Raw genomic sequence first — 12,400 nt, 5'->3', positions numbered from 1 at the left:
TGTAGACAGGTTAGAAATTAACCCAATTGTATGATAAGGAATTCTTGGGGGGGGGGGGAGCCAGAGAATGCACACATGAGTAAAAGAACTTCTGAGAGCAAGGTTAGTCAGCGGCTGCATTAGCTCATCGTAGTAAGACCTGATGAAGGAGACCCCTGCTGGTTGTTCCATGACCAATTGATTGTCAAAGGGCAGCACAGAATTGGCCCTTCTCAGAGGCAGCACCTGTTAATTTCATCATCATCATCATCATCATTTATTTATACCCCGCCCTTCTGGCTGGGTTTCCCCAGCCACTCTGGGCGGCTCCCAATAGAATATTAAAAACATGATAAAACATCAAACATTAAAAACTTCCCTGAACAGGGCTGCCTTCAGATGTTTTCTAAAAGTCCAATAGTTGTTTATTTCTTTGACATCTGACGGGAGGGCATTCCACAGGGCGGGCACCACCACCAAGAAGGCCCTCTGCTTGGTTCCCTGTATCTTCACTTCTCGCGGTGAGGGAACCACCAGAAGGCCCTTGGAGCTGGACCTCAGTGTCCGGGCTGAACGATGGGGGGTGGAGACGCTCTTTCTTAATATAAGCCCTGAGGACTCAAATTATAGGCACAGAATGAGATTGTTTATGGATGAACAGGTTAGCACAAAAATGCATAGGAAAAGTAGTCACCAGTGCTTTGCTTTGGGGGGGGGGAGGTGCTGGTACTCTGGGTGGCTGCCCTGGGCGCAAAATTTCCTAGGGGCCAGGGAAAACAATTACATGTAGAACCACTACATGTTTACCGGAAGGAACTTCATTAAGACCTTGCTATATAGTTCTTACATGATGCCTGTTAAGTAAATGACCATACCTTTTTTCTGTACTCACAGTACCTGACTGTGCATGCCTTATTTTCACCTTGGGTCCTACCGTCCAACATTCTGCCAGGACACGGGCTCGCGGGCTTTGGGAAGGAGGCAGCGCAACTCCAGGATTCTGTAAGAGCCTCATGCTTCCTTCCCCAAACCTGGGGAACATTTGCCCAGCTCAGGGAAGAAGGCATGATGCTCTGAGAGCACCTGAGAGCCTTCCCGCCTCCTTATCCTTCGAAAAGGCGCCGGTACTGCGTACCGTTGCGTACCGCCAGGAAAAAAAGCACTGGTAATCACAAGAAGAAGCTAAAGGGTGGGCTTTTATCTCCAAGCCATAATACAGCACCCACCTCCCCCAGGTAATTCACAAGATGGAGACAGTATTTATTTTTAAACACCTATAAATGAGTGTTTGCCCAAACTTTCATGGAAACTTTGCCCAACCTTAACTTTTTAATTCTTTGTTTTTGTACACTATTCTGTTTTAGTTGTGACATAGATAGATGATAGATAGATGATAGATAGATAGTTTTGCTTTTATCTTGGGTTTCTAATCTAGTTACTCATAAACTTTTACTGAATGCCCATTCTTAATTGGTTTATGTCAAGGAACAGTCAAGGATTTTTAAAAAAAAAAATTATATGAAGTGGTATACTTTTTAAAAATAAATAACATCTTTCTAAGTGTCCCAACCTGGTGGCCGGGAAGCAATTTTGATTTGCCAAAGATGACAGAACGGGTGGATGTTTACAAGTTTGGAATAATGTAAAGTTAAGTGTGGTGCTGGGACATTTTTGCATATACGTTAGAACATAAAAATGTATCGACCCCAAATATCTGTCCAGTTGTGTCTTTTTCGCAGTGGCCAAGTTCAGTTGTGGCCCAGGGTGAAATGCAGAAACCTCTCAAGGCTACAAATATTTAAACAAGAGAATAGGTTTAGCTGCCTATAAAATTTGTGGAATCTACTTTATTGGGAGAGTTTTGTGTGAATGTATCTTTCAGTGATTTATGTCTAGATCAAGGATTCCCAAACTATGGTCCGCAGGTGATGCGTATGTTGATTTGTTGTTGACGAGGGGAGTTGGGGCATATCCATCTCATGAAATATTCATATTGAATTTTTAAAATTATATTTTATTGCTTCTTTTATTACGTATATTCTACTTTATTGCAATACCATTTGAATGACCCAAAGCATGGCAGACGCCTGGGATCTGAACCCTGGGGAAAGAGTTGCCGACTGGTGACTAAGGGATGGGGAGAGAGAAGATCAGTGGTGTATTGGCCTAGGTCATGGTGGGTTGAAGACCCCCTTACTATTTCTGCAGCAGGGTCCCTATCTCCAGCGTCCTAGAACCACCCAATCAGCATGAAAGGGGAGCTTTTTAGCCATTATATGTTCCAAAGCTAAGCGTTCGGAGCACTGAAAAGACAATGTGCTTCAGTTTTACGAGAATGGTGTGCAAGTTCTGTTACATATGATGGAAAACACAACTTAAGTCACTCTGAAAGAAGATATTGGAGTGGTCCAAATCATTTGTCTAAGAAATCTGTGGATGAAGAGTAATAGACAAATAGTGTAGTGTAGTGGTTAAGAGCGGTGGACTCGTAATCTGGTGAACCGGGTTTGCTTCCCTGCTCCTCCACATGCAGCTGCTGGGTGACCTTGGGCTAGTCACACTTCTCTGAAGTCTCTCAGCCTCACTCACCTCACAGAGTGTTTGTTGTGGGGGAGGAAGGGAAAGGAGAATGTTAGCCACTTGGAGATTCCTTAAGGGGAGTGAAAGGCAGGATATCAAGTCCAAACTCTAAATAATAATAATAATAATAATAATAATTGCACAGAAAATAGTAGCTCTGGCTGAAAGGCAGTGCACAGAGATCTACACTGATTGTTGTGATGCATCCCTGATTATTATATTGTATAATTATAAGATTATTGTAAGGCGGGGTGTCTTTGAGTGGGCTTTGGCTGTGACTATCTTGAAGGGCGGCTGCATTTGCCCCTGTAGAAGATCTGTGGGTATTTGCTTGCTCAGGACCCAAACTGTTCCCCAAGGGGCATTTGACGTACAGTGGTACCTCGGGACGTCTGCGTGTGTGCAGGTCGTGTTTCGCCGCGCATGCGCGTGACGTCATTTTAAGCACATGCGCGAGCGGCGAAACCCAGAAGTAATGCGCTCTGTTACTTCCGGGTTGCTGCGGAGCGCAACTCGAACGTGCTCAACCCGAAGCACATTCAACTCGAGGTATGACTGTATACTGTTTGCTGGGTGGATCATAGGAACCTGAGAAATTCGGTGTCTCCTGTCTACTTTGACATGAGCAAAGTAGGAAAGGGGGACAAGAAGTGTGTGGGGTGGAGCACCATGTGATTTCTGAATTATTGTTCTTTTATGTTCCAGGCCCCGTCCTTCCACCAGGCCACCCCTCGGCTGGGATACCCACTTCCTCTGGTGGTCCTCCTCCGCCTCCTCCCCCGCCTCCTCCCCCTTCGGGCACTGTGCCACCCCCGCCGCCCCCGTTGCCAGTAGGCGGTGGAGGGTCCGGCACTGACGACGGGTCCGTGTCGGGACTAGCGGCAGCTCTGGCTGGTGCCAAACTAAGGAGAGTACAACGGGTAAGTAATGAGGGCTGCTGCTGCTGCTGGCGGTGGCCGTGGTGGCATAGAGTTTAGAGCAGGAACCCAGTTTCAAATCCTAGCTCTGCTGAAGCAAGCTGCTCACTGCCCCTGTCTCTCAGCTTTAGCCTTCCATCTTAGGGCAGATATTATAGGGGCACCCTCCCTTTTGCCAAGGCATAATCCTGACACAAAATATGCAGCACTCACTCCACCAACACATACGCATTACACTAAATTCTTTGGTGTTCCAGATGGGTTGTTGTTGTTGTCATCCATCTGTCTCGAGAGACAGTGGAGTGCACCTCTGTGGGTAAAGTCAGACTACTGTGTTAGTGGCACCAAAGTGACCTCTCCAGGACGCAAGACTGGGCAGCGTGTATGGAGGTCCTGGGCTGCCCAGATGACAAGACCTCCCTCTCGGCTTCGCTGATGTGGTCCAGTGGAAAGCAGGGCAATGTGTTTAGTAACAGCTTGGCTGCAGGAGTTGCTGGAAAGAGGCATAAAAGGCTCCATTCAACCGTCTTAGAGACTCCACTCTGGATCTGCCGATCAGAAGGTCGACGGTTCAAATCCCTGCGACGGGGTGAGCTCCCATTGCTCGGTCCATGCTCCTGCCAACCTAGCAGTTCGAAAGCACGTCAAAGTGCAAGTAGATAAATGGGTACCACTCTGGCGGGAAGGTAAATGGCGTTTCCGTGCGCTGCTCTGGTTCGCCAGAAGCGGCTTAGTCATGCTGGCCACATGACCCGGAAGCTGTACACCGGCTCCCTCGGCCAATAAAGCGAGATGAGCGCCGCAACCCCAGAGTCAGTCACGACTGGACCTAATGGTCAGGGGTCCCTTTTACCTTTTTAACTCCTGAGCCTTCTCTTCTCCCAAAGACAAGGCAGCAGAGGTTTAGAATCAGAGTTTTCTTTCTCCTGGCTGTGCTAACTTCCCAGGTTGTCAAGCCCTATCTGCCCCAAGATGGGTATTGCCCTTGTTAATACTTCACGTTGGAGTTTAGAACCCAGTACACTAATGTCCTGGAGGAGTGTTAGCATGGACATCTTGTTCTGAGTGAATGAGGCTGCCTACCCAACTCAGCATGCATAGCTCTGGATTAGATGGCAGGCCGCTCTCAAGTCACATGATGTGTGTGCAGGCAATAGCACCTTCAGGTTTTTCTGCCCCTGTGTCCCTCAGCAACTCCCAGGCCAATCAGCAAGCCCATTTTTAAAAGATAAACTCCGTACAGTGGATGCATGTGTGTCGTATTCACACTGCAGATTACTGCTGTTCCATGGAAGTAATTTATGCTTCTCTCAGTAAGGCTTGTGTTCACGTGATGTGTTTACAACTAAGGTGCTTTTATTACTGAATTCAGTCGTCAGTCTCTATAAAATAGACACACATCATTGTATCATATCACTTCATACGTGTGCATGTACACACCAGTGCAGCGAACAAATCTTCCTTTAAAAATAATAATGATAATAAGATAATATGAAGATTCGTGTCCTGCAGACAACTAATTAGTAAAGCAACACACACACACACAAAATTCACAGGTGGCCTCCTATTATGTTTCAGCCACTAGTTGTCTTGACAGCGACAGCTGCCCTTAGTGCCTTGGATTTTTTTTGTCGCCTTTCTCTGCTTAGACAGCAAAATTGGACCCCCTTAGTGCCCAGATCTAAAATGCTGGTTTCTGTCTTAAAAGCCAGAGGATGCCTCAGGAGGTTCTAGTCCCAGTGGTGCTTCCAAGGGCGATGCCAATAGGACGAGTAGTGGTGGAGGCGGACTAATGGAAGAAATGAATAAACTACTGGCGAAAAGGTTGGTGGTTCTCACTCCTGCCTACAGTAATTGAGGGGTGGGATGTTGTGTATTATCTGTGAGTAAAACTGCCTCTTATCTAATCCCCCCACCCCCAAACGGTTCCAAGAATCTTAGCGAGGAGGGAGAAGTAGATTTGGCCCACTATAACTCATTAACCTAGGTGCTAATCTCTAACTTAGGGAGACCAGGGCGACTGTCCTTGGAGGTTTTCAAGCCAAGGAGGAGCCCAAATTCCACAGTGGGGGCCGGGGATTAGACTATAGGTTGGGATCTACCAGTAGATCCCTGGGTGATCTGTAGTAGTAGATTGGCAAGAGTTTATGACTCCTGGTTGTTTAACCATAGCAACAACAACACAGCTTTTCCCACCTCGGAGATGGTGCTGAAGTGAAGAACGCTAACCAGGAGTGGGCTTTTGTGTGAAAATACTGTGAGGGTCAGATCAATGTTGATCCTATAAACCAATATCTAGGCTCAGAATTTGCCCAGGCACCATGTTCACACAGTGCATAGTTAATCTACGACATGGTTTCCCAAACTTGGGTCTCCAGCTGTTTTTTGGGCTACAACTCCCATCATCCCTAGCTAGCAGGACCAATGGTCAGGGATGGTGGGAATTGTAGTCCCAAAACAGCTGGAGACCCAAGTTTGGGATACCCTGCTCTCTGGGATTCGCTCCCAAATAATATGTGATGATGGCCAACAACTTGGGTGAATTGAAAGAGGACTGCAGCAATTCAAGGAGAAGGTTTCCAGTCGCTACCAGCTACAATGTTCTACCTCCACTCTGGAAAGGGATATGCCTCTGAAATCCAGTTGCTGGGAATCACAAGTGGGGAGAACTAGTGGGCTTCTCATTGGCATCTGGTTGGATGCTGAACTAGATCAGCAATTGATCTGACCCAGCAGAGCTCTTCTGGTGCTCTTTGTGTTCTTAATTACAACTGTATGTCTTCTGCACTTGACTCTGGTTGGTAGATCTTGGGGTTCTAGTAAAAACAACCATCAAAGTAACTCTGACAAGCCTTCCCAGTTCTGCTTTACTATTGCTTTCCGCATTGCCTCTGGAAGAATAACTACAGTTGCCATGTTTAATAGGGATTACTTGTTGTCTAGTACAGATTCTTCTCTCTGCCTTCTGTGCGCGCACACATAAATTCAACTAAGTAAGGTAAGGGGACGGGGGAGGAAAGAGCATGTACGAACTCGCTGGTTCTCTGAATGCTGTGGTCAGTGAATATTTTTCCGAGGAACTAGTTTATAGTCTCTCCCTTCACTCTGTCCTAAGGAGGAAAGCAGCATCACAGTCGGACAAGCCAGCCGACAAAAAAGAAGAGGAAAGCCAAAACGTAAGTGGAACACCGCCTCACACTGTGAAAAATGTCTCCCAGACCAGTTGGTGTAAGAAGGCATTGTTTTCCATTCCTCTGTGCATTTGTCGCTTGCAACCTCGTTTCTTTTCTGCTGCGAGTTCGCCTTCTGCACAAAACGAAGTTTTCAATCTCACGAAGCGATTTCAGCTGCCTAAGAGTGACTGTCCTCTTTCCACACATGTTGACATCGTGACTTGATGACGTGCCATCACTCTCAGGGACAGGCGGGGGGTTAAGTAATTTTTGTGTAATTTTCAAATATTGTTTTCAGCTCGCTTTTAATATCGAGGAAATTTAACGTGGAATACGTACACGTACATGAAATTGCTTTCTTTAAAAAACAAAGGAAAACAGGCGTTTGGCTCTCGGACCAGCGTGTATTAAAATTTGTAAGAGAGCGAGAATCTCTCAGTGTGTGGGTTTCAAAGTGAGCTGCAGCTTCGATATCTGCTTTGGTCCAGGCAGATCAAATTAGGTGTGTCCACTTCAAAATCCCAATTTGCCAGATCCCTCTGTGACCTCTGAGCTTGAGCTGCATAAACCAGCACTGAACTCACACATGGACTGATTTGCCGAACAATGGTTTATGGCTTAATGTTTTGTCTGAACACAGTCATACACACAAACATATATGGAGCCGTGTAAAACACTCCTATATTACGTCCTATGTGAAGGGAAGGAGACGGGTTCCTTTGGGAAGAATGCTCTGTAATACAAAAGAAGTGAAGCCCAGTCCTGTTGTATTTTGCAGAGGGGGAAGAAACCTTCTGATCTTTAGAAGTAGGACAGAATATATAATGGCCACTAGCCATGAATACAAATATGAACATTATTTATTTTTGTAGCTGAGGTCATTGCAAAATACATAAAGCAGAATGAAATATATTACACAGTTAAAATAATTAGTGAAACAAGGCATTCTGTTTGCTCCCCCAAATAATTAAACTTATCCCCAGAAACCTTTCTTAAACTGACACTATAATAGCACAGCAGGCCACTTTTTCAAAGGTGTAGAGGGATCTGTCCCCTAATAAAAAGTTAATCAGATACCCAACCAATCTGTCAACTGGGAGATTTAAATCCTTGAACAAGAATGCTCTTAGGTCCTTGTAGACTGGGCAAACCAGTAAGTAGTGGGGCAAATCTTCAGTGACGTAACCTCCATGTGGGCAAACTCTTTGTAAGGAATCCTGCAGTAGCAGTCTTCAGCTATGGCAGAGTGCTCAGACTGGAAAGTCGGTGGTTCAAATCCCCGCAACGGAGTGAGCTCCTGTTGCTTGGTCCCAGCTCCTGCCAACCTAGCAGTTCAAAAGCATGCCAGTGCAAGCAGATGAATAGTTACCACGACGGCAGGGAGGTAAACGGCATTTCTGTGTGCTCTGGCTTCCATCACGATGTTCTGTTGCACCAGAAGTAGTTTAGTCATGCTGGCTACATGACCTGGAAAGCTGTCTGTGGACAAATGCCGGCTCCCTTGGCCTGAAGTGAGATGAGCGCCACAACCCCATAGTTGCCTTTGACTGGACTTAACCGTCCAGGGGTCCTTTCCTTTTTCTCTTTTTTCTACCTCCTCTGTCGGAGGCAGAATGCCTCTGAATACCTGTTGCTGGAAGTCATAGCTGTGGAGAGTGTTGTTCTGCTGAGGTTCTGCTTATGAGTTTCCCATGGGCATTTGATTGGCCACTGGCACGAGAAGATGCTGGACTGCCTGTGCCTTCGGTCTGAGATACAGCAGGGCCCTACTTATCTTCTACATTCTTTTACAGAAAAAAGTTGCTCCTAACAGCAGTCATAGGGAAGTACGAATTCTTCCGAAACGTTAATCCGAAGCTTTGTTTGCTTGTTTTCTAGGAGGAGGCTAGCACCTCTCCTTCCCCCGGTACGCGAGGCCCTGTTCAGCAGCAAAATTCCTCAGGTATTCCGTTCTGTTACGCGCTGCTCTCCCTTTGAAAGCAGTCAGCAAGTAGGTCAGTGGTGGAACCTGACTTCACCGTTCTGGTACTGAACAAGCAGCCCATGGAGAGGACTGGGGGCTGCATAAAAACACAGAAGTTGCAGGAAGCCTAGAGGATTCTGGGTGGTCTCTCTGGCCGGGGGGGGGGGAGTCCCAGGTTCAATAGATAAATCTTTTTTTTTTAAATGCCAAGTGTTTTACTTCTCAGCTAGTCATGAATAGCAATTTAGCAACATTTTTTTGCTAATCATCACTGATGAACATCTTACAACTTGAAAGCGCCTTCTGAAAGAGTCAATAAAAAATATGCAGATTTATTTATTTTTCTTGCACATTCTGGGGTAACATAATATTGATCTATGGAATCATTTGTATATTACAGGAACTTAAATACAACCAATCTCCATTAATAGACAAATCTTGGTTTGTTTCCAAGCTTAATGCTACAAACGAGTTACTGGCATATCGTTGCCCCAGTCACTCTGGGCAGCTCCCAACATAATACAGAGACTTAATAAAACGCTAAGCATTAAAAACTGCCCTATACAGGGCTGTTGTTTGTTTGTTGTTATGATAATGATGGGGAAGAGGGGGAAAGCACCACAAAGCCAAGCTCTCTTTGGTTCACTTTGCATGGGTTTCTTTTTTAAGCAGATGCTGGAAAGAAGCCTTGGGAGAGAAGCAACTCTGTGGAAAAACCTGTCACTGCGCTACTCTCTAGGTGAGCTGCGGGGTCTCCCTTTGTGGGTCCACCAGCGTGAATTGGAATGTGCGCATGCTGCAGCTGTATGCGCTCATGTCATATCCTCTCTCACCATAGAAATTCATCAGTGGGGAGGAGTCCTGAACCAAAGAGCCCCATTCAGTTCCAACCAACCTTTAGGTATTGAAAAACTGCTCTAGCTCCTCTCTCTCCTCTTTGCGGCTTATCCGTTGCAAATTCACGCAAATCCTTTCGTTCGTCAGCTAACTTCCTGCCGGCCTTCATGCAACTTGCCACTATGTCCGCTTCCCTGCCGTTGAGCAAACGTTGGTCTCGACGACTTTTGCGTAGAGACGAAGCTCTCCCCCAAAATACTATGGTGCTAGTTTGCACAATTCTGCAAAGCGTGCTAAGCTATACGTTATGTAGCCCTCTGACGATGCAGTACATTTTTTGAGAGCCAAACGATGCATTATATTGAATGCATAGTTTGGCACTGTGTGATGTTACAAGAAGAAAAATGAAGAGAAGAAGAAGAAGAAGAGGAGGAGGAAGAAGAAAGCAAAACCTTAAATAGCAGCCCAGGGGTAGTGGTGGTCTCATCAGAATCAGGTTTGTGGAATGGTTTGTTTTAGCTCTGTCCTCCTGTGTCTTCTTGCTGATGAAAATTCTGCCCCAAGGCTGCAATTTGTCACAGGAGTGTGTGGAGCTGTCCCCGCATGATAGCCTTAAAGGGAACTATAACACCACAAGCGGCGACTTCAATTCCTTGCCAAAGAGCAGCTTCCAGGAGCAATTTTTGTTGGGATCATTTTATTTGTTTGTTTATTCTACCATATGTTTTTCAAAGAGGTTTTCGTGGGGTGGGGGGGAATAGGAAACATATACCGTATTTTCCACTCTATAAGACGCACCAGACCATAAGATGCACCTAGTTTTTGGAAGAGGAAAACAAGAAAAAAAATATTCTGAATCCCTGGTTGCTGTGGATGTCCTGGCTTATGGGATAGCCGTGCGCAGCCTCTCCCGGGCAAGGGGAGCCTTCATCCCTTTAAAGAGCACGCCTGCATTCGCTCCATAAGACGCACATACATTTCCCCTTACTTTTTAGGAGGGGAAAAGTGCTTCTTTTAGAGCGAAAAATATGGTAATATACAAAATTTAAAATATAGAGTAATAGATTGTTGGCGCAAAATTCACGGTGCAAAGCCCTCCTGAAATAAAGCTGTGTTAAGCTGGCTAGCATGGTGCTGCAAGAAGGAAAGGGTTTGGATGTAACACTAAGCCTGCTAGCCTGTGGTTTGTTTCCAGCGCCAGGAACAAAGGAGCAAAGTGGGGACTGCTTCAGTCTTCAGGCAGCTCATGCACAAGCTAATTTTCCTAAGCATGGCTTAGGGTGACTGTTACACCCAAGCATGACCAGTGTGTGGTTTTATGAGTGTGTGGCTTCATCTTTGGGTGAAGGGCGCTATCCAAATTTCAATAATAATAATAATAATAATAATAATAATAATAATAATAATATAATCACATCCTGCAAAAACTGGCCACATAGTTTGGCCTTCCTTTTTGCACCTGGCAACTCGTAAAACCATTCTTCGTGCACTGCACAGTGTTGGCCACATGAGGTCCTCCTGCCTCAAGCTCTGCAACAAGTAGTGCCCAAATGCTTAAGAAGTGGCCGTTGTGTGTAGATGACGGCGCTCTTTCCTGTTGGCACGTCAAGCCACGTATGACTGAAAAGCACTTTTATGGGAGGTGGAGGGAAACAAGGGCAGGTATGCCTGGGAGAGGAGAAAGTATTAAAACCGCTTTCCAGGTTGTGTTTTCAAACGTGGCATGGTCAATCATTAACAGCAGTGAAAGGGCTCTGCTGTAAAGTAGTCATAGAAACTATCTGGATTAGCATTACAGATTTTTTTAAAAATAATAATAAAATCCTCACGTACCCTGATGCATTTTGGCTCACTCCTCCCCCTTTTCCAGTGCGTTTTCCTCTTGGGAACGGACGTCTTTCGGGTGACGCACGGTGGATGCTTCTTAGCGCTGCTTGCTTAGCAAGATCATGCTGGCTGCTGAGTGCTTCCCGGTGATGCAAGAGGGAGCGGTGGAGGGTCAAAGCAATTAACCCCTCATGAGCTCCTTCCACCTGCTTTTATGCACTTCTTTGTGCAAGGAAGAATGGCCAACATCATGGCCAGTGGCTTTAGAAAACGTTGGGGAATGTCCCTCTTTGTTTTATTTTGTTCCTCTCTTTTTCAAGGATGAAACCTGCAAGCAGCAGCAATGACGTGGCCATGGACACCTTAGATTTTGATCGCATGAAACAAGTGAGTTGGGAGTTTTGCACACAGAAATAATAATAATAATAATAATAATAATAATAATAATTTATTATTTATACCCCGCCCATCTGGCTGAGTTTCCCCAGCCACTCTGGGCGGCTTCCAATAGAGTGTTAAAAACAATACAGCATTAAATATTAAAAAAACTTCCCTAAACAGGGCTGCCTTCAGATGTCTTCTAAAAGTCAGATAGTTGTTTATTTCCTTGACATCTGAAGGGAGGGCGTTCCACAGGGCGGGTGCCACTACCGAGAAGGCCCTCTGCCTGGTTCCCTGTAACCTCACTTCTCGCAATGAGGGAACCGCCAGAAGGCCCTCGCCGCTGGATCTGGTTGCAGATAAGAGCAGTTTTTCATTTATTCTTTGGGTTACAGCTTCTTGCTGTAAATAAGAACATAGGAAGTAGCCTTGTTATACCAGGTCAGGCCTATTGCCCAGTACAGTGGTACCTCGGTTTAAGAACAGCCCTGTTTACGAACAATCGGTTTACGAAATCCGCAAAACCGGAAGTAGTGTCCCGGTTTGCGAACTTTACCTTGGTCTAAGAACGGAAGCCGAACAGTGGAAGGGCACTGGTGGCAGGAGGCCTCATTAGGGAAAGGGCGCCTCGGTTTAAGAACGGTTTCAGTTTAAGAATGGACTTCCGGGACGGATTAAGTTCGTAAACTGAGGTACCACTGTATTGGCGACTCTTATCGGCAACAGTTCTGTGTAATCCTGGG

General features: G+C 45.8%; 1 protein-coding gene and 1 long non-coding RNA gene across 18 annotated transcripts in view; one reads left to right on the top strand and one right to left on the bottom strand.

Moving 5' to 3' along the window:
• Positions 1-11,590, bottom strand: part of LOC308470126 — a 33,273-nt gene extending 21,683 nt beyond the window's left edge. For all 4 annotated transcript variants that reach the window (XR_013982181.1, XR_013982182.1, XR_013982183.1 and 1 more), the window contains exon 1: positions 11,283-11,590. This is a non-coding gene — a long non-coding RNA (uncharacterized lncRNA). The remainder of the gene's footprint in view (positions 1-11,282) is intronic.
• The window catches only part of EVL (Enah/Vasp-like), a 154,596-nt gene that overhangs the window by 138,657 nt on the left and 3,539 nt on the right, over positions 1-12,400 (top strand). For 7 of the 14 annotated variants that reach the window (XM_081022524.1, XM_081022523.1, XM_081022526.1 and 4 more), the window contains 7 exons: positions 3,265-3,479; positions 5,185-5,300; positions 6,592-6,652; positions 8,528-8,591; positions 9,282-9,351; positions 9,451-9,513; positions 11,597-11,663. In XM_081022524.1, the coding sequence (XP_080878650.1) occupies positions 3,265-3,479; positions 5,185-5,300; positions 6,592-6,652; positions 8,528-8,591; positions 9,282-9,351; positions 9,451-9,513; positions 11,597-11,663 (656 nt within the window). The remainder of the gene's footprint in view (positions 1-3,264; positions 3,480-5,184; positions 5,301-6,591; positions 6,653-8,527; positions 8,592-9,281; positions 9,352-9,450; positions 9,514-11,596; positions 11,664-12,400) is intronic. The other 7 variants (XM_081022529.1, XM_081022527.1, XM_081022532.1 and 4 more) reach the window with 5 other exon arrangements.

The sequence above is a fragment of the Podarcis pityusensis genome (assembly GCF_964106645.2).
Source record: "Podarcis pityusensis genome assembly, chromosome: 1".
Taxonomy (NCBI): domain Eukaryota; kingdom Metazoa; phylum Chordata; class Lepidosauria; order Squamata; family Lacertidae; genus Podarcis; species Podarcis pityusensis.
This window is presented reverse-complemented; position numbering and strand designations above follow the sequence as displayed.